At 41.0% G+C, this 21,716-nt stretch overlaps 3 protein-coding genes across 5 annotated transcripts in view; 2 read left to right on the forward strand and 1 right to left on the reverse strand.

Annotated features, from left to right (window-relative positions):
- Positions 1–4,065: 4,065 nt before the first annotated feature.
- grhl3 (grainyhead-like transcription factor 3) lies at positions 4,066–13,054 on the forward strand. Of its 2 annotated transcripts, none has more exons than XM_034231777.1 (15): positions 4,066–4,248; positions 5,736–5,910; positions 6,018–6,079; positions 6,872–7,127; positions 7,232–7,471; positions 8,043–8,154; positions 8,318–8,412; positions 8,900–9,058; positions 9,164–9,233; positions 9,332–9,453; positions 10,203–10,228; positions 10,339–10,424; positions 10,540–10,625; positions 10,863–10,927; positions 12,056–13,054. In XM_034231777.1, the coding sequence occupies exons 1-15, from the start codon at positions 4,232–4,234 to the stop codon at positions 12,168–12,170; spliced, it is 1,686 nt and encodes a 561-aa protein (XP_034087668.1). In that variant the 5' UTR covers positions 4,066–4,231; the 3' UTR covers positions 12,171–13,054. The 2 variants fall into 2 exon arrangements, with proteins under 2 accessions (XP_034087668.1, XP_034087669.1); XM_034231778.1 differs by having other exon boundaries at positions 4,082–4,257.
- Positions 13,055–13,498: 444 nt separating this feature from the next.
- si:dkey-221l4.11 (claudin-23) lies at positions 13,499–18,023 on the forward strand. The gene is made up of 3 exons (XM_034231754.1): positions 13,499–13,776; positions 15,913–15,965; positions 16,302–18,023. Exon 3 carries the CDS (start codon positions 16,460–16,462, stop codon positions 17,165–17,167), a length of 708 nt encoding a protein of 235 aa, XP_034087645.1. The 5' UTR covers positions 13,499–13,776; positions 15,913–15,965; positions 16,302–16,459; the 3' UTR covers positions 17,168–18,023.
- A 1,988-nt stretch (positions 18,024–20,011) lies between these two features.
- Positions 20,012–21,716, reverse strand: part of cnksr1 (connector enhancer of kinase suppressor of Ras 1) — a 37,792-nt gene continuing 36,087 nt past the window's right edge. The window contains exon 21 of one of the 2 annotated variants that reach the window (XM_034231751.1): positions 20,012–21,459. In XM_034231751.1, the coding sequence (XP_034087642.1) occupies positions 21,025–21,459 (435 nt within the window). In that variant the 3' untranslated portion in view covers positions 20,012–21,024. The remainder of the gene's footprint in view (positions 21,460–21,716) is intronic. The other variant, XM_034231752.1, reaches the window with a different exon arrangement.

The raw sequence follows: 21,716 nt of genomic DNA on the forward strand, positions 1-21,716 counted from the left end.
CACTAAGTATGGGAAATGTATATCTGGGTAAGGAACAAGAACAATAACTCACTTTAAAAAATGTAATTCTGTTAGAGCCTAAGTGGTATATGATGTAAAACAACATAAAACATTTGCATTGACAAGTTCAATATCTTAGCTTTTTGAAATGTTATCATTAGAAAAGTATTAGATTATACAAAAGTGTATTATAAAGAAGCACTTATTTTGTTTCAAAGTGTGAACATTTCCAAACCATGTCTGATGCAAGAATGCAGAAGCAGAAGATGTTAGGGACACTTTTAACTGCATCAAATACAACATAAATGATTCACTAATTCTACTTAGACTAAATATTTTTCCCGAGCATATTGGGTAAGGATGGAAAGTAGTAAAGGAAGAAATTACATTATTGGAAAAGGAGAGGCATCTTAGAATAAACATGTCAGGGTTTTACGGTAACAGGTGCTTTCCCAATGTGAGGAACAGAAAGAGAGTAACAAGCCCCGGGCTCCTCATATCTCTGTCAATCCTCAGCACACATTCCTCCATGACAAACGAAGCATTAGAGCAGATTGAAGAGGTATGTAAGCTGTGTCGGAGTTGATGAGAAGAATCAGCCTTAGAGAAGAGAGACAAGAATCTGCTTTTATTTTCTTGACCTGGTGACTTATTCACTGGCGTTTAAGAGTTTAAATTTGCATGATATTAAGGTTAAGGGTTTAAGCCTTGAAGAAAATGTTTTCAAGCAGTGAGGATACCATTTAGTGGTCAAACAGTCATAGGGGAAAGGAGAAGCAGGAAAAGTGTGTGAAAGGAAGAGTCAATGGGAGACAGGAAAAAGAGTGGGAGGAGAGAGGTGATGAGAGAGCTTCTTCTCAGCAGCAGTCGTGCGTAGAGCCAGCGCTGATCTCTGTTTGTATGCGACCATGCATGGCTAGGTGCTCACATGCACACGCACACAAACAGACACACCAAAGCATCGGGACACTTGGGCCCAGGTTTCTGACTAGAAAGAGTGAGTTTCAAGGCATTAAAGGAAGTCGTTTGAACATCTCGTCACATCCATCCATCTTCCACTTCCCCATCGTTCCCACCCTGTCAGATCCAACCAGAGATCTCAATAGGGCCGTTTACACTTTTTACACAATCCGGCATGAAGGAGCTCAAAGATAATCCTAATCGATCTTTATGTAAAATAAATAAAGAAACCATGTTCTCAAATTGTCAGCATGAGTTAGTGTTCAAACCCCATGCAGGTCTCCCTTGAAATAGAGATCGTTGATCTCAATGGGATTTTCACCTGGTTAAATAAAGGCTACAAACAAACAAAATCAAATCTGGTGACGCTTTTCTTTTTACCGGTTCATAACTTTCCGATCATTTGCTTTGAAGTTACACAGAAAATAACTCTGTATTGATATTAAATTATAAAGAAAGCAGTAGCCTTTTTGAAAAGAAATACATGCTCAATATAAACCTGAACAAATATGTATTTATCATGAATTAATTATTAGAGACTTAATTCCCTATGCGCACATGTGTAAAAATGTTGAATTTCCAAATTACATTTTAATAAACTTTTTGGAAATACTCTGGTGATTACAGCACCATTTTACATTTACATTTCTTCATCATAAAATGTCTTAAATATGTCTTATTGTCTTATTCATGATTTTATCTTTTTAGGGTTATTTTGTGATGTAACATTAATCAAAAACGTTCTTATTTTAACAGTAATGTTTTTTGCAGTTGCTGCTTCTGTAAACATTTTCTTTTACACATTTTAAATAACTTTATTTTTCTAAGAATATAGTAACTTTTGTTTCAGAACACATCTGTTTTAATGGTTGTCCCTGAGGGCCTTCTAGGATTAGTCCTGTGAGTGAATTGCAGAGAGAGTAACTGAGAGACTTGAGAAAGAATAGAAGCGTTTGACATTTTTGATGTGTTAATGTCACAAACACTAATGAGGGACGGATCGAGAACATATAGGAAAGACAGCATGAAAGAGAAAGAAACCACAGGTGAGAAACCGTTCACACCCTCAACGAGCGGATGAAAAGTAAAAACTGAGGTTAGGAAGAACATTTAGAAAGAGCAGTAGACGCGTTTGAATTACTTCAACTCATTATAATTGTGGACGGACATGTTGTACCTGCAAATAATGAAATAAAAGGTGTGCCGTCTCACAGAAAGTCAAACTTCTTTCTTGTATACTCTTCTGATTCAGTGCCAACTTGCCCTTTGGGGTTTTGTGTATGTGTGTGTTATATTTATGAGGGTGTGTGTGGGCAAGCTGCACAGCACGCACCCTTGTGTTACCACGCCAGATTCCCTCAGGTGCCGGCCGCAAGAAGTGCACAACACACACACACGTACACGAACAGATAAACAGCTACATGCAATTACAAATGTACTGTGTGTGTGTGTGTTTGTGCATCAGCGTGTGGGTGGAAGATTATATCCCTGAATGACATGGGGACCTTATGAGCTTCACTTCTTCTTTTGGATTCCTAAGTTTTGTTTGCGCTGGCATTACTGTGTGTGTGTGTGTGTGTGTGTGTGTGTGTGTGTGTGTGTGTGTGTGTGTGTGTGTGTGTGTGTGTGTGTGGTGTGTGTGTGTGTGTGTGTGTGTGTGTGTGTGTGTGTGTGTGTGTGTGTGTGTGTGTGTGTGTGTGTGTGTGTGTGTGTGTGTGTGTGTGTGTGTGTGTGTGTGTGTGTGTGTGTTAAATTGAAAGTTAACATTTCATCTTGTAGTCATAAGTCTCCACTCATTTCAAAGGCTTGTTTTCTAATATAACATATTAAATTAATATTGTACTTCTAACTCCACTACATGTGTTCATTCATATAAAGTAGAAATAATACAATAAATTGTAATTTAATTTAAATTAATTAAATGTAATGTCATTATTGTAATAGATTAAAAAGTCTATCACCATTTAATTAAACTTTTCTTCAACTGCATATATTGCACTACTACATTTCAAATGTTGATGAAGTGATGCAAATGCATCAATAACAATAATATATATTATAAAATCTGTGAAACAAAACCCAAAATAATACGTCTTTACTTCAACTTTAGGACAATTTCCATTCATGACTTTTACTTGTAATGGAGTATGTTTATATTGTACTTTCACTTTTTAAGCATATAGTAACTTTATAAATGAGCACAGTCATATTTCACCAATTTTAAAATGTGTTTTTTTTCACTATATATTTTTGGGTTTATTTAATACTGAGAACTAGAAATGAAATGCTACAAATAATGATTACCAATGGTAATAAAAGTTACCAACTGATGATAGAAATTCAAGAGAAGGCTTTAACATCAGGGTTCCCAAGAGCAGGCTGAACCGCTATAAGCACTCATTCCTACCTATGTCCATTAAGCTTCTTAACATTCACATGAAATGTACTTTTTAAATGTTGGCCATGAGGGTTGTGCCTTTGTCAATGAGTGATGATATGTGTACAGGGAGAGCTATTTGTAATACAGTTACATAATTGACAGTGGCTGCATTAATCTATATTCAAGAAATATCTTGATGATTAATTATTTGTTGTCTTAGATTTTAATGCACAAAATATTCAATTATTGTAACTTTTTCACTTTATTTTGGTTGAAGAATCCCACCTCTAGCCGAAACAGCCCGCCTCTCTTAAGCATTCACTGCATTTTTGCATCTTTGATCCGTAGTAAATAAAGAAACCAAAACCAGTGCATGAAATGTAAATAAGGGGGAGAGTGAAAAATGATACTGAAAAAGTATTAACATGTTAAAGCTGAGTTCCAGGACTCTCCTGCCTCTATCAGAGTCATTACTGTACCAAACATTTCACACCTCTTGGATCCCCAATCTCACTAATTTATTCTGCACCTAATGAGATTCAAAACCCTCCTGCCTCGGATTGTCTTGCAAAGTGTTCTCTTGGCTGCACACACTCATACACATGCAAGCCAGTTTCTCTCCAGCCTGTGAAGAGTTAATTATCCTACACCTGTCCCATCAGACACCTGTTTCACTCTCTCAGCCAATCACAGAAGAGAGGGAAACTCACTGCTTGCATGAAATAAATCTGAATCCCCGGCCAGAGGAAATCACAACACTTGACTCATCTGCGTGTCAGTGCTCTTCTCAGCTTGACTGATAGACTCACTGACTTAGAGGGAGGAGATCTCACACAAACAGCAAAGAGTAGAAACTAAAGGAACCTATTTCTACTGACTTGGATTGGAGACATGACCAAAGAGACTGAGTAAGTTATGTGAGGATTTATTTTAATATTTCTTCTTAAAATAAGTGCATTTCAAGTTATTTTTGTCCACAAGATTAAGTCATTCTGATAGACTTTGTGTTATACAGTAAAATATAGTTCATGGGGGTTTCTGTCCCCCCCTCCTCCTGTTTGCAATGAGAACCCCATGTGAAAGTTCCCAGTTTTAAGAAAGGGGTGTTTTGCAGCGTAAAATGATATGGATAATTCTAACACACACACACACACATGGGGTATGTGGTTGTAGTGGGTCTGTTTCGGCTTGTGTTGTCATTAACCTAAGGGGCCACGGAGCACAAAAGGACAACGGGAAATGAGAATCTCCTCTTGGGGTGTTGGACACAGACAGAGGGCAATGACAGCATGTATTGCATTGTATTACATAATGGAGAAATCCTAGACACGAGCCCCCCTCTCTGTCTGTTTAAAAACCTCTGCACCCGGCTGGTTTTAGGGGGAAATGGAGAGTAACTAAAGGAGTTGTGTGGTATTTACTGAGGCTGAGTGTGAAAGGGAGAGACAGGTGCATCTTAGAGCAGGTGTATGAGTTTGGTTTAGTATCTGTAGTTGAACTATCAAGTAAACTGACAAAAACATATAATCTGGCTTCATAACAAATGTTAAAATCTACAGTATTCGATGCTTGAACACAGTGTTTCTAGTTTCACTTCCAGGTGGGGTCTTCAAGCTAATCCTTGTGAGAAACCTCTGGATTTCTCTGTAAACTGTGGTTCAGTTGTGGTTGTGAACACCTGTGGGCTTTCTGTCCTGTCAGCACATTTAATTAGCTGTTTATCCAGAGTAAACTGCAGCTATTTGTTCATTAGCTACTACAGACAAACTCCAAAGGGGGATTATCCCGGTAGGCAGGATATTTACAATCTGATGTCACTGCGAGTCTTTCCAAACAAACCCAATCCTCTGAATCCCCTCTTATTTCTTTTGCAAGTCATTTGGAAAGCCCAGCACTGGTGGGTATTTATTTACTTGGTAAGACACTTGTCATCTCATTTGAGTTATTTGCAAATAAGAGAGCTTATGAAGGATTCAAGAATGTAGTTTTTTTTCCCTTTCACAAAACAAGAAACTACAAAACACTAGGTGTGTGTGTGTGTGTGTGTGTTTGAGGGGTTAAGAGGGCTGCTAGTGGGTGGCCCATGTTTTTTTAAACCTCATTTACAACACTGCTTTTGAGGGATGTTACTCAGCTCTGTGGTTTTGCAATCGAAACCCTCCATGCTCAGGGGCAAGTATGTGCAGTGCCCCGAGGCTCAGGTACTGCTGTTAAACTCTTGCTAACTTTCTCTCTGTCAACCCTGCATGTCAAATAAACATTTTAATTTAAAAAAATGTCCTTAAGGACCTCAAGATAATTATACGTTTTTACCACTTTTACAGTCAATTATGATTTGTAAGTCAAACTGTCAATCTAATCAATCATTCTCAAATCTTTTTTTCCCCCTCTGCAGGACTCTGGGACTGGTCTTTCAGAGCGAGAACTTCAACTATAACCGTTACAATAACTACCCCATGGACTCCTGGCCCTACCTGGAGAGCCCAGTGGCCGAGCAGAACCACACCAAACCCAGACTCCACCCAGGAGACGACCTCACAGCCTTAACCATGCTTTATGAACAGTGCAAGGTAGATAATGTTGATATTGATAAGCAAACCGTAACCCAACATTTACCCCAAGATGAATCCTATTGCCCTCGGACCATTTTGTAAATGGTATACATTTTGTTTTACAGAACCAGAAAGATCATAAGAATGTTTCCTGCCATCGTGGTGGCAACATCTGCAAAACAGAGAGGTAAGACACAAGTTCAAAAACTGGTGCTGTAAAATCATTTTTACCGCATTTATAATTTGTTACACACACTTTCTACCAAGTAAAGTGATTACTTTCATTGCAAAAAAAAAAAAAAAAAACTATTAACATTTATTTATATTATTTATTTATATAACTATAACTATTATTCCAACCCCTGTTGTCACTGATTACAATGTATTAGAGAGAGTGTAGAAAGAGAAAGGCAGGGCTTTGGGAGGCCATAAACAGGTGAGTGGGTAATCCCCAAGTCAAACAGAGTGAGGGGGATTATTGTCTACCTCTCCAGCCCTTCCATCCATCCATCCTCTCTCTATCATCATCTCTGCTTTGCTTAAAGAGTTTCACAACAGGCAGACAAATGGTTGTTTCCTTCCTCTGTCCTCACTGAGCCCTCCATTCCTTGTTCAGTGGGTGAGAAATGGCCATTGTTGGGGCGCAGTGTTGTCCCCTCAAACATGTTGTACAGAGAAACTCAAACACAGAGAAGAAAAAAAGATGGATTAAGAGACAAATAGAACCCACCCCGACTCCAACCGCGTCTTTTCTGCGAGTTTACCTTGCAGTAGCTGTGTGTGCAGAACGTTTGCACAGGCTGTCTGCAGGCTTCTGTAAAGTTTAACACACACCACTGTTCGTCACTTTAAGGCTGTTTGTTTCTTTGCTTTCTTGGTACCTGGGTGAAGTATTACCAATAGTCATGCTGACCTCTCAAAAGCTGCTTCCCTGTTGTAATTAATCTTCTCCTTCCTCTTCTTTCTTCGTCCCCGCCAGGAGTCTAACCAATGATCTTGTTTCATTGGATGGGTCCGCCAACGTAATGAAGATCCTCTCTGAGAGTGGAACCTTGAGCCATCACCAAGATGTTTTGGGATCCAAGCAGAACGTCTCCATGCCCCTCTCTGTTCCCACCACCTCAGACACCTACGCCACCCTGACCAGCGTAGTGTCGGACACTTACGACAAACAGGAACTCAACATCATCTTCGATTCTCTGCTGACCGGTGCTTTCCCCGACCCCAACGCTGAGGTAATTTTATCCTCAAGTGGAAGTGAATACTTCCCTCTTTTATTTGGCAATTCCTTCTCTCCTTTTTCCCTTTCATTCAAAAAATATCCTTTTGTGCATTTCAGACTCTTCCCTACAGCGACCCCTTTACTGAAGATCAGCCCAGCCCGGTTTACTCCGGCTCCTACACTGATTCCCCACGGGAGAGGTTCAGGAGTGACTTCCAGTTCACCTTAGGAGCTCCCATCGCTTCTTCTTACAAATCCAGTGAACTGCCCATGGTCTACCTGAACAAGGGACAGTTTTACCCCATTACTCTCTCAGGAGTGGACAGCAGCGCCGGCCTCACCGCCACTAAAGTCAAGGTGAGTCACAGAAACACATCATTTATTTTAATTTTAGAAATGATAATCCTGAGATGTTGTTTTTTTCCTACGTCTAAGTTACATAAAAACATGGTGAATTATTTGCGTGCCACCAAGGCAACCCTTCCCAAATATCTGTCCCTCCCTTGGAGTTGGCTCCTCTGTGACTAATTCCCTGCTGACACCCTGCTCACCGGGGTGGTTCCATTAAAATGACAAGTGCTCTGCCCTGTATAATCTATTCCTGCGCTGGTGTAATGAGGCCAGAGTGCAGCGAATCAACAGCTCCTTAGGAGAGTGGTAAAAAAGAGGAGTGGACGAGGATGAGGGGGTGGAAGGTGTGGTGTGGGTTTAATACATAGGTGACAACACTTTTCTTTGTCAGGTGACTTAGAGAGGACATATACATATATACACAAAAGCACACCCGCTCACTGCAAACAACTGATGACAATGTGGGAGAAAAGAGGGATTCGGAGTGAATAATGAATATAAAAGGAGATTTCTTGAAGAAATATAAGCAGGTGAAAGAATAACACTGTTTTCTGTCACCTTCTTTTCTCCACTTCAGACTGTTGTGATGGCTGTGTTTGACAACGACAAAAGCCCAGAAATGCAGCTCCGCTTTTGGAATCACTGGCACGCACGTCAGCCGACAGCCAAGCAGAGGGTCATTGACATCGGTATGTTCCTCACACACGAAAACATGCAAACTCACTGTGCACCGGCAGTTTTCTGTCATGTGTTACACAAGAATATCCTATTACATTATCTGATTAGACACCAGGAAAAAAGTTTATTTAAGACGTAAAAAAATACTCAAAATGTTTTCGTTTTCTTTTATAGCAGACTACAAAGAAGTGTTCGACGGCGTTAGCAACATAGAGGAGGTGGCATTCAATGCTATCTCCTTTGTTTGGAACCCCAATGAAGAAGCCAAGGTAAACACACACACACACAGGTATGCATAGATGTTTTTCATATAACTTGGCACCGCAAGGCCAGTTCTCTGAAGAGGGAAGGAACAGGTGGAGGATTTAAAAGAAAAGGTTGAGAAGGGAGGTGGAGAGGAGAAGGAGTGGCTGAGGAGGGAGGGGAGGAATCCCAGAAATGTGTTTGGCCCTGAGGCTCCTGTCACCACTGCCGCAAAAGCCACTGCGGCTTATTCGAGTTCTTCTGGCCCAAAGGCGCTGGGGCGGGGCCACCAAACCTGCTGCAGGTGGAAAGAAGCAGGAAGAGGGGAAATTATAGGCAGAAAATGTGATGATAAAGAGTATATAGACTGTTTGAATAAAAAAGGGGAAAAATAAGACGGTGAAATAATAGATGACGGGAAAAGACAACTACTGCACACCCTTTTTTTCTGCAGTTTTCTTTGGTATTCTTAACTCTATCTAATAATAAAAAAACCTCCTCCTATCTCCACAGGTGTTCATTGGCATCAACTCCCTAAGCACAGACTTCTCCGCTCAGAAAGGTGTGAAAGGCCAGCCTCTACACATCCAGATCGACACGTACGACTTCAGCTCGGGAACCAACCAGCTCCTACACAGAGCCGCCTGCCAGGTCAAGATTTTCTGTGATAAGGTATGTCGCTTTGGGCATTTCACTTCAAACACCTTCTTTAACACACACAAAAAACAACATATTGTGTGGAGTCATATTTGTAACCATGTGATTGTGTGTCCTCAGGGTGCGGAGAGAAAGATGCGTGATGAGGAGAGGAAGAGAAGCAAAAGGAGGGGACAGAAAGATTCTAACAGTGAGTGTTGCAATAAGACAGTGCATCTTAAAGATAATTCCCTACAGTAAACAAGCATTTCAAGAGAGTGTATTCTAACTTCTTCCATTTGTTTCCAGACAAGTCTTTAGTGAGCAGCTCCATGGGCAGCGAATGCACCTTCTTCCAAACCCTGGAAGACCACATCACCCAGCCAGTCCTCTTCATTCCAGAAACACACCTCTCCAGCATACAGCGCATGGTAGGTCCTCCTCTCACTAATGTATATCCCCTCCCTCTGTGTTGAGTGAATCATGTTCCCGACCCCTGTATCCCTGCAGGCACGGGAGAGGCAGGGGAAAAAAACGTGGGAAAGTATGTAGTGGGAAAAGTGGGCTGGGAGGGGAAAAAGACAGACTTTACATCAGATGAGCTAATTGGAGTCGAAACCAGGCACAACTGCAAGTCGCTACAGCTGCTGACACTGGGATTAAGCTATGGGGGCTTACACACACAAACACACACACCTGGTGCATCAGACACCTAACATACAGTGTGAGCCACCCTTATAGTCCCTGTTTTTTTTCTCACATGTGCACACACACTTACAATAACAGTAAGGAGCTGTTCAGACAGGTCAGTTTTCCCACACTATGGGGTCTATACTGATGTGTGTGTACAGTAGAGGGAAAGCAATATATGTCATTTAAACACAACTCGCCTGATTAACAGTGAGGGAAACTGAATGAAAAAATGAATTACAAAATAACGATGTGATGCAATGCTCCACAGTCTGTGGCTAAGACAGAACACTATTAAGCGTAGGACGGTCCTATCTGTGTCTCTCCATCAGTGTCCACGCTTATGTAGTTCTGTTAAGGGTTATGGGAAATTCAGTCTTGGAGAGATAACATTCCTCCATCTAGATATTGCGCACTGACAATGGTGGGAAAGGTGACTGGTCTCTAATCAGATCTCTTGTCTCCTGTCTGCTTCTCTTTGTCTCTCCAGGCTCCACCAATGGATGAGAATGAAAGGTAAGCAAAGTGAACAACAATGCAAAATGAACAGCTATCACAACCAGTTATTTACAAATGCACACATTGTGGCTTTTAGTCTAATGTGAACGTCTTTTGTTTGTTTTTAGGAGTTCTATGAAGAGATCGTATTCAGACAGAGACCAGAACAGCTCTCCACCCACCAAGCAAGCCCGCAAAGAAGACTCGCAAAGAGGTACATAGCAAACTAAAACGCTTAGAAAACGAAAAAGGTGCCATCAATTATGACCAAATTAGGTTTCCTTGTCTTTCAAGCTAAACGGTTTGTTCCTTTTCCTGATTTCCAATAGTTCTTCTGTACGTGAGGACATGCGCTGAAGAGGTGTTCGATGCGCTCATGCTCAAAGCACCAACACTGCTGGGCCTCCGAGAAGCTGTAAGTAACAAACACTGACTTAAAACAAATTCCTGAATTATTATTATTATTATCTGAGCACATTTCTGAGCTGGAGATAAACAGCACCTTTACCTCGTCTCTGTTGTTGTCTTCCAACTAACGCATTACTTCCCCGCATAGGATTAACTTTACTGTCAAGATTTACTGTTGTTACCTGTCAAGTACGTCATCTTTCTTTCAGTGGGAGCTCATGCTAACTGTTGTCTCCTTCCTCAGGTTTCAGAAAAGTACGGTATGCAAATAGACACCATTGGGAAAATCTACAAAAAATGCAAGAGAGGGTGAGTGTCTTTTTGACAGACAATGAGCATACATTCAGGGATTAGTTTGTGTTTGTAATCTGGTCCTGCTCTATGGAAGCGCATGTGGACAGACTGGGTAGGTAGGTTAGTTGGCTCGGCCTCCTGGAATGTGTTAATTGCAGCTCCTCGGAAAGAAGACGAATGACTAAGGGAGGATGAAAAGATTTGAAAAGCCCTGCAGATGAGTCATGAGGCAATTGTTGTACTTTGTATTTATGTTTTCATAACATCATCTAATCGGAACATCAGGAAGTATTTTGGTGTTGAAAGAGATAATGCTGAAGGCTTCCAGTTACCAATAGAAGGTTGTCCATCAAGTTGTGATCTTATTTTAAACTCATCAGCCATCAGCCAGACATTTAAAAAAAAAAAAAAAGGGTGGCACTGCAGAAGTACAGAAAAGGTTACCACAAAAAGAACTACTAAAAAGGATCATCAAAAGCAGCACGTGTTATTTACAACATTTTCAAATAATACATTGGCTTTATCTCACGCCGTCAGTGCACTCAAACGGATAAGTCTGGCTCACCTCCTGTAAAATAACAAAGGAGATCAGGGGTGATTTCTTGAGATGTAAATAGGACCTCCTGAGAGAGACTGAAACACCTTTTAGGTTATTTTCCTGCGGCTTCATGCTTGCTGCTGGCAGCTATCACTGCAGGGGGAGCAGCTAGGCTAACAGGTTGGGTTACATTCTCCCCGCAGCTCCCTCCCTCCCCTTTTGCTCTTGTCTTCAATCAGTCCTGTCTGTCCCTGCAAGCAAAATGCACAAGCCTCTGGTTAGTTCAGTCATTAAAGACTTAAAGGTTATGATGGTGCTGGGAAGGAGGAAGAGAGTGACCTGATTTACTACTGATGCAGGAGATACTACCACTTTGTTTTTGTACGAGACGTTTCCTCCCAACAAATCATATTGTCTTTCACCAACAACTAGAACCCTTGTGACCTGTTTATGTCACACTTGAGTAAAAAAGTAAGGCAGGTCACATTTTTGACATGCTAGTTTTAAAGAAGACAAATTATCTTGTTGTTTTGGCACACTGTTCTCCAACTGAGATAGCGATCACTGAACTGACCTTTTTCTTTTTGCTTGTCGTTTTCTTTTAGAATTTTTGTCCACATGGATGACAACATCATCCAACACTACACCAACCAGTCGGCCTTCCTCATTGAGATGTCAGATGTCGGCGGTCAGTTCCAGATCACCCTCGTTGAAGTATGAGAGCCAGCTGGCTCCATTGAAGGATGTTAAATATCACAGCTGCCAGTTGAAACCATCTCTAATAGCACTGCTCAGTAAAAGACAATTTAAGCTGAGGACTTCTGAAACCAACTGGGCTAAAAAGACTCCAGTTTCTCCAATTTTTGTTGAAAACGTCAATACGTTTCTCGATGTTGTAAATACCACTACTCGCCCCATTATGTTGTTGTTTGTAACGTAAGAGAAATTATTATAAACAGCTTGTACATATATTGTATATAGATTTTAATATGACAGTGTTTTATGAACTAGCCAAAGCATGTCGCAATCCATTTTCTACAAGTTGCTATGTATTTCAATTTTTTTTACAGACCTCTGTACATGATTTGTGTACAGTGTATTTTCAGAGGTTGCTATTCTTGCTGCTTTTATTGTATCCATCATTTCTTCCACAAGAGCCAATGGTGCGTTTCCTCACCCACAACCTACTAATGAGGTTTTTTCACTGCCATAAGTATCTTCGTGTAGGTTCCTGTTAGTTTCATGACTAAAATGGCCCGACATTGGGTTTAATTCAGAACCTCTAGTCAGACATTTCCACCCATAAAACCACACAAAAGTTAGCATCGGCCATCAATTAGTCCTAGGTTGTGGACATTTCCTGCCTGTATGGTGCAACCGCAGAGGTTTCCTAAACGGTTTTAAATCCCCCAAAACCCCTGATACTATACTCGTAGTATGTGTGTTTCTGTGTGCGTGTTAAAAGTTTTTCCCTTATACGTTATGCATCATTTCAAATCGTGCATGTATCCCTGTAATATTTCATTGTTGTACAATTGCAGTGCTGGTTGTATTAGTCACATCTTGCCTCTTTTTTAAAGAAAATAAAGAAAATGCATAATACATTTTGGGTCTGACTAATTTCTATTATGCACACATATCTGATGGAAAGCTAGCAATTCACAGCCAAAATCAATATTCACTATGACAAACTAAGGATAAGGGGCACTTCTCGTTTGTGTGTGTGTGTGTCCACAATTAAAATAATCTTCTCTTTTTATGTGAAGTACTCATTTGAAATATGCAACAAGCACTCTGCAGAGTAAAGAAAAGCATCTGAAGGAGGTGTATGTATGGGTCAGTTTGCTGAGATGAGATGAACACACAAACAAATGACATCCTTTGTTTTGTCACAGCTTTGTGTGCCGCAAAAAAGGGAAACACACTCGTATGTTGAAGTGTTGGCATATGCAGAAAAGCTCTCCCTATTTGGTAACACTGGCAGGGAAAAGCATCGAGGCACTCTGTCCAAGATACAACAGACATCCTCCAGCAAGTAGAATAGACACACACACACACACACACACACACAGAACCTGAGACAGAGAGGCAGACGACCCGGGAGGCAGCAATGCAAGCGGACAAAAGCAGGGACAGACAAACAAAGGCAGAGACGTGTGGGGAGACTGCTGAAGCGAGGACAAATGAGGAGGAAGAGAGAGTGAGAATAATGAAGAGGTGGTTGCACCATCTGCTGCCTGAGAGAGAAACATGTTAGCCATTCAGAGGAGAGCAGGGAGGCAGCTAGCGATCTGCAGTGAGATACCCCAACATCCCCTCCTGAATGGTAAGTGGCTGCCAGTGCATGGACTGCGTCTGTATGTGTGTTTGCATTCAAATGTGCCTGCATGAGAGAAAGTGTTGCTATTAATAACCCTCCAGCATATTCATCATTTTCAATTCATGACCAGCTTCTGCGATGTTGTGCCACCCTGCAGATGTTTTTATAGCTCCCCTCTCACCAGCTCTGCAACAACAACCTCTGGTGAAGTCAATGCGTTTAGGTGATAAGATGATAACAATGATTATTCTGCGTAGTGATACAAAGTGGAAACAGAGAGGATGTCTTGACTGCTGGGTCAAGTCTTCAATCCTCATGCGTGTCATCTAAAGTCAATACATTCTAGTAGCACACGAGGAAATAATGCAATCAATCTTATTACAAGGTTGACATTTAAACTCTCCTAGATTTTTGCAGCATCCTTTGGTATTTTCATTTATTGTGGTATATATATATTCTGGTATGGCTCATTTAATCATGTATGTCTATTCTAAAACTGATACAAGCTTGATTGTCTTTGAATTTTTCATAATTAAAATAAATTGCATTTCCCACTGTACCTTGAAATGTGATTGATCGGTTTATATGTCATCCACTCTCCAGTGACATTTCCAGAAGTGAAATATCTAACCATCAATGAGATTGAATGTTATAATTCAGCTCAACATCCTCTCCATAGTGCACCAAACAAATACAAGCTGATATCTGGCTTACAAATTGGCGTTTTCCCCCATTATCCCTACACCATTCCTTTACTTAAACAGATTATTTATTATATGTCTTGCCAATATTCGATTCTAAATACAAAAACGGTTCAAACTCATGAATCAAATGGTTTCTTTTTTTAATCTTCTAAATTATTTATTCAGTACAGTGTCTGCGCCAATTCTGTATCCAGTAGGATTTCTTTAATGTCTTACTTTTTTTTATAACTATAAGGAAGTGACTTTTTTTTGTGGAAAGCACATGATCCTCTGGTGTCAAATATTCCAGTCATTACAACTCAGCAGTTTGTGAGTGTATCCTTCAGTAGATAAAAGGTACACTTCATCAAGGCAGTATAATGAAGTGTATATATATGTATACAAAGTATATAAAGGGATATTTACTGTACGTTATAGTTATTTACTTACTCACCAGTTCGAAAACCGCCGCCGCTTCTCTGCAAAGCCATTGTGTCCTTGGGCAAGACACTTCTACTGAATTTGCTCCTGTGGGTATTGTCCACAGTACATGACCGTTACATGTATGATATGTGTGTAATGTGTATTTGTAAAGCGCTTTGAGCATCTGGAAAAGCGCTATAATAAATGTAAGGAATTATTATTATTATTATTACTACCTATTACACTTACGTTTTTATTCAAAAACGTATTTCTTTTCAATGACTTACAAGTAATAATGGCTATATTTTAGGGTTGAAATAAAAAAGAAATGTAAGAAAATATTATTTATCCTTCCTTTATTTCCTTACCACGTCTGGGTTTTGGTTTAAATAAAGATGTTGTGACTGTGACAGGGAAATAGAGGTTTATTTACATTATGGGCATTATCACACTATCAATGATGTGTGTGTGTTTGTTTGACAGAGATCATTGATTGTGGCTGTGTGCATGTGCGTCACACACTCAAGTTGTTCTGTCTCCGTCCCAGAGGGCATTGTTTGTCTCCAGTCAGAGACACCATGCACTCATTCTGCATTCAGACGCTGGCTGGACATGATTACTAACCTGGAAACAATGATTAGAAGGTAATAGCTGGACATCAATTCAGTCAGGCTTTGAGAACAAAACAACACACACAGATTCAGAAAAAAACACATGCTTTAATGTCAAGTCTGCCTTCGTCTGCGTACTCAAGGCAATCATGAATTGTATAGAGATGAGTTGAATAGGTATTATGATAAATAGAGCCACACTGTCATGGTGTGACTGGCCTTGTTACTGTAACCTAGCAACAGAGACAGCGGCAACCGTTCATTATTTCTCCTGTCCAGCGAAGCCCAACCTCCTTCTGCTTCCTCCAGATGCTGATGTTTTCGTCTCTGCTCCGCTTCACACATATTTTGTGTCTTAAACCTCTACCTGTCTTCTCCATCACTTCCACCTGACACTCTCCGATGATCTCTTCCCTTTCACTCAGACGGTCACAATGAAGAGTCAGCAGCCAAAAGAGGGGAGAGTTTTGACGAAGAGGTAAGGTGTTATCTTCCACTTCTTTGGACTTTTATTGTTCCGATCATTAATAATAATAATAATAATTCTTTCTATTTAGAGACGCATTTCAAAGCACCTTACAATTTATAAAATATTCTAAAGAAACCGTAACAGGGAACATGTAGGGAAACAGGGGGGATCATTGCACTGTTAAAAGCTGAATTATATATTTTGTGAGAGAAATATTTCAGTTTTACAGTTATTTGTCTGGCAGTGTCTGGTCAAGGACATTTTTTTGAAACACTCCAATAAATAACAGAAGAGATTGTGTCTTCGTTATCATCAACATGTTGTTATCTTATCCTTTCTGAACAGATTTGCACTTCTCTAAGGGGACCAACGACACAGACACAAGCAGAATCCACTCTCCTCTAACTTTGGAAAATAATCTAGACTGAGTGCAGTTACAGCGGGAATATTTAATCCTGAATAATTAATTACATGACCTCAGATCTGTGCTAATCAGGGTTGCGATGCATACTCCAGCCTCCATGGTGATGGGGATTGTCTTCGCCCCTTTGGGATTGGTCCTGGTGTTCACTGCGGCCATCACCCCTCAGTGGAGAGAGGGACAGGCTCGTCTGGGCATGACAGGAGTCAAAGGTCAAGGGGTGGGGGTCAGGTCTGGGGCAGTGGAAGCTCTGCTGCTGCTGCGCTCTGATGGCCTCTGGGAGAGCTGCGTGCAGGTGGAGCACTCGGAGCTGAAGCAGTGCTGGCCTGTGTCGGGTCCGTACCAGAGGGACCCGAGGGTTCGCCTGGCACAAGGTTTGATCCTGAGCTCGTTGTTCCTGTGCGGCACCGGCATCGTCCTGGCGTGTATCGGGGTCCGGTGCTGGACAGATATTCCCATGAGAGGTGTAGCAGCTACAGGGGGTCTCCTGGTGGTGACGGCCGGGCTGCTGAGCCTCACTGCGCTCGGGGTGTACACCCACAATCTGGCAAGACTGGGGATCAACTACCCCAGGTTCCCCCACCTCATCCTGCGTCCGGCGGGCTCGCTCTACTTTGGGTGGTTGGGGTCTTGTTTACAGGTGGTGGGAGGCATTGCTCTGATGTTCAGCTTCAAACGAGCAAGATATCCCACCTGCCCAGCCTGCCCGGAGCTGACAGTCTGTCCTGCATGCCGATCATGTCCCGAGATCACCAAGCATGACACGGAGGTATACGAAGTCAGTTGTTAGAGTATGAACCTCACACATAAATGACCTAAAGATCATATGGGTGAAAATGACCAAATCTGGACAGGTGTGAACTTAATAAAGTCAATTCAAACTCATCAGCTGATACATCTGCCAACTAACAAAATGAGTCAATTCAAAATGACTGTGGAAATGACTGCTCCATAATGGACTTGAATGTCAGATATGAGCAAGACGGATGTAATTGCCTCGTGATGTAGACAGAAACACAATCACACATAATGTTACAAAAAACAAAAAAGCTCAAGTTTTCTGCTGCCTTTCACTGTAGTGAAAACATGACTGAGTTATCTTTGTGCCGTATTTTACATTGTAGCCACGCTTTTGTACTGTTAGCAAGATGTTTTTACATGTAAATGTGACATATTTGTGATAAATGAAATGCTGCTTAGATAATGTTAAGGCTTTGAATAAAGACAATTGATTAAACGTGTTTTAGACATTGTAAACTTTGAACGCTTGTTTTATCTGTACTTTGTAGTAAGTCACATTGATGAAAATCCCCTGTTTTTCTGACAAATGTAGTTAATTGGACTGTAGAGAACAATCTTCAAAAATACATATTTTAGAAGTCAGGTAGACTTTAAGAACATCACAAATAATATGTAGATTTATCAGCCTTCCAGAGTAAATCTTTGTAAAATACATCCACAAAGGACCCTTCTAGGGAATGTGATATTACTGTCTTGATAACACAAACATTGAGGAGTCCAAACAGTGTTTGAGGAGAAGGAGGATGTACACCAGGGTGTTGTTTGTTGTTTGTATTGGTGTTAACTTGTCACAGTGTGTTCATACGTGGTGTATTCCACATTGAATAAAACATTAAAAACCTAAATATTACTGTGTGCTGCCTCCCACTTTTTTTACTTGCCATCAAGAGTAAAAGCAGATTAAGGGAAATACATTTAAAAAAACAAAACATCCCCACACAAAGCTAACAGGTAAAAGGTCACCTCATGCACAGCGGATAAGGTGACTTCAGTGAATCATCAGAAAGAGCCCCATTATGTGAACACATCACGAGCTGATGGGCACTTATGCCCCGGCCACACGAGGACGAAAACGGTCGTTTGCGTTACTGTTTAGTGTCATATAAACCGTTCGGCCACACGAGGACGACCGAATACGGCACTAAACGACTGCGTAAACGATAACGGGTCCCAAGGTGGATAGAACGGCATACGCAACGCTCTGGGGGGTCCAACGGCTCCGTGTGTACGCCCTATACGATCATTTTCTGATAATGATGAGGCAATAGCCCCGCCTCTCCCCACCTCTGCTGCTCACCCCCGCGTCAAAGTAAACTGCACACTGAATTCAGATTATTTATCTTTCTCTCGATATGGACCTATACACGAGTGAAGTCTAATCTGACAGGACGGAGACACGCAGCTCTGCTCACCTGCAGCTCCTCCCGCTGTGATGCGGTGGTGAACGGAGTAAAACACACACTTCAAGTCCGATCATCACCCTTAGCTATTTTAATTACCTCTCAAACTACCTAAACTAGATATAAATATGTTTATTTTTACTGTCGGCCGGGTCACTCATTACTGGATCAGCTGCTGCATGAAACAGACACTGGCGCTGTCCGAAGAGAGGGAGGGAAAAGAGAGGCTCCGTGTAGGCTATTTTATTATTATAATATATAGATTCGTTATTCATTTGTTTTAAAGCTCAATAAATAACAAAGAAGACCTTTGACTGGCACTTTTATAATTTTGTCGGAAGATTTAAACTTTAATACACGTTGACTGGTGAAAAACTCTGCCTGGTTCCCTCGGCCCCCACCGCGGAGAATAAACAGAAGGGCAACCATGACAACCATGCTTCTTCGCTGCTTTTGTGGAGAAAGTTACAGCGCCACGTACAGGCTCCTGCATATGTACTGCAGCTTCTCCAGCGGTTGGAGCTAAACGGAGCTGTCTCGTGTGGACAGACACTATCCGGATGACTATTGCGTGTGGACGGAAGCTTTTTTGCGATTGCCTTTGCGTTAATCCTATGCGTTTAGCCGTTTTCGTCCTCGTGTGGCCGGGGCATAAATCAACACCATTTAGCAAGTGAGTAACAATGAGCAATCTAATGCAGACCAGACGTTCAACATGCATGTTGCACAATTATAAGGCAATTATGTTCACTAGTTGAGAAAACAAAGGACACTTAATGTAGGCAGGGACTGGAGTCATGCACTGAAAAGAAAAGGGATTAAACCATACAGTAAGAAAGAACATTCCACTCATTCAGTAAAACAAACTTTTTTCATTTAAGTTCTGTGTTTTTTTGCATAATTTGTGTTTGAATATCCTAAAAACACATTCCAATAAGAAATAATTCAGACCCCTTTACTTTTACATTATATTAAGTTGCAACTTCTTGAGAAAATTGTTAAAATAATGGAACAATCTCCAATAAACCCTATTGGTGAATCATATGTATTAAAGACACTTTTATACTTTTTTATCACAGGGGCTTCCAGATTCTCTTGATCATCACGTCTTCTTGAGTGAAGTCCACCTGTGGATAATTTAACTGATTGGACATGATTTAGAAAAGCACACACCCACCTGTATGTAGGGATCATGTCCAGACCATAGACTGGTCCAGACACAGATCTGGGGAAGGCTGGAAAAAAGACGAGCTGCATTAAAGGTTCCCAAGTTCACAGTGGTCTCCATAGTTTGGAGAAACCATACTCCTCCAGTACAGAGATAAAGATCTAAATGTCTAAAAAGTAACATTTCAATGTTTTTCTGGGAAAAACTTGCTGCAAACAAAATGAAAAATCCCTTTATCACTTTGTCATGAAGCATTGAGTGTAGATTGAAGAGGAACAAGCAGTATTTTAATAATGTTAGCAATAGGCTGCAACAAGTGTGAAGAATCTCTGAATAATTGTTGAATGCACAGTAAACAAATGTTCATGGACATACACATAAATGCACTTTATAATGTTCTCTGTCTTGCACTTAATCACATACATAGGGAACCACACACATGCTTTATCAAGGTGTGTCAGTCATTTACCATTCAGTTATCCTGATAACCACAACACAAACTTCGCAACAGATTTCAGTGGTCATCATTGCTCCCTTTTTATTAGGTTGATCGATGCTACAGTGAATAGGCCTCTCAGCGATTGAGGAGTCTTTACTTGTTTTGCTGCATTTGTGGCAGCCCTTGGCAATAAAGACACAGATCCAGAGCTGTCAAGCTGCTCTAGTATATGGTTCATACTGTGTGTCTTTACACATATGTGGTGAAGTGCACTTTGTTCTCATATGGGAAAGAAGGTTGATCAAATGACAGAGACAAAAATATCATCTTAAGCAACAAGTGGCTACAGCAAGGGTATTTCTGAAGCAAATGTTCTGTGCAAAATGTTTAAAATGGATACCTTTTATTAAGGTACTGTCAATAAACAAATACATACAGTATTTATAGTAAAACTGTATTTACATATCACATTACAAGAGTCATGACTTATATTACAAATTCTCATTGAATTTTAAGAAAGTTCTACTTTCTATCACTAGGAGAACGAGACGGCTGTAGAATCGCATAAATACATACTGATTGACACTTGGCAAATTGTTCATTTTCTCTGTTGTAAACTTGACATATTTGTTTGTTGTGAGCAAGTCCAAATCTGCACTGATGCATTTCACTGACGTGCTTGATTAAAGTGCTGATTTATTGGCAATTTTGACCAATTCCTAACGTCAGCATAAGACACAGTCAAATCTCTCTGAACTGTTGCATGAAAAACCTCGTCCATTTGTCTGATTCTAGTAAACATAGCAACTTTACAGTGATGTGACTGTTCAAGCGTGGGGTTAAATGTAGAAGTAGTTCTCGGCGGCTTCTCCGCTCTCCACCATTTCACTCAGCTTTTCGTTTATTGAATCCTGCAGCGATCCCAGAGAGAGTTCTAACACTGAACTGGGGCTGGGAGAACCCAGTGGGATCTCCAGGAGAACATCAGACGTTTCGGCGTCTACGAGCTGCTCCCCGTCGCTGAGGCTCAGTCTGTACGCGCCCTCTGTCTCCGAGGAGGCTGTTTCCTTATCGACAGTTTCCAAGGCAACGTCCTCAATGGGCGTGTCCTGCTCTGTTGTGCCCTCAGCTCCTTCGCTGGACTTGTGTGCGGCCAGTCTCTCGATTTCTTTCACCAGTTCCTCGTTGTTCTCCTTCCACTGACGATACATTGAAGCTGACATATCTGACTCCTCTAACAGCTTGTTGATGTGCAGCAGCTCCACCTCTTTGGCCTGTAGAGGGAAAGAGGTTTGAGTGACCATGCACATATAAACACAAAGATCCAGATTCTCACTACCTGAGCACAACAGACCTCCTGTACAAGAATGTCATTGATAGGAGACAGAAAAGGAAAGTTAATATAGGTTTACAGCAAATCCTACTAAAAGATACAGATTTCCCCACCCAATCCTCATGGTAAGTTAGGTTGGAGTGCAAGAGTTTATTAGATTGTTTTCTTGTGAATTAATGATTGTACAATGTCAGAGTA

The sequence above is a fragment of the Gymnodraco acuticeps genome, unplaced genomic scaffold (genome assembly GCF_902827175.1).
Source record: "Gymnodraco acuticeps unplaced genomic scaffold, fGymAcu1.1, whole genome shotgun sequence".
NCBI lineage: Eukaryota > Metazoa > Chordata > Actinopteri > Perciformes > Bathydraconidae > Gymnodraco > Gymnodraco acuticeps.

What these genes read in the sequence shown, in the direction of transcription:
- grhl3 (XM_034231777.1), top strand. An exon ending in AACATCTGCAAAACAGAGAG is followed by an intron (nt 6,080 to 6,871) that starts GTAAGACACAAG and finishes CGTCCCCGCCAG; the next exon opens with GAGTCTAACCAATGATCTTG. An exon ending in TCAAGATTTTCTGTGATAAG is followed by an intron (nt 9,059 to 9,163) that starts GTATGTCGCTTT and finishes GTGTGTCCTCAG; the next exon opens with GGTGCGGAGAGAAAGATGCG.
- si:dkey-221l4.11 (XM_034231754.1), top strand. Translation starts at nt 16,460, where the DNA reads ATGCATACTCCAGCCTCCATGGTGATGGGGATTGTCTTCGCCCCTTTG.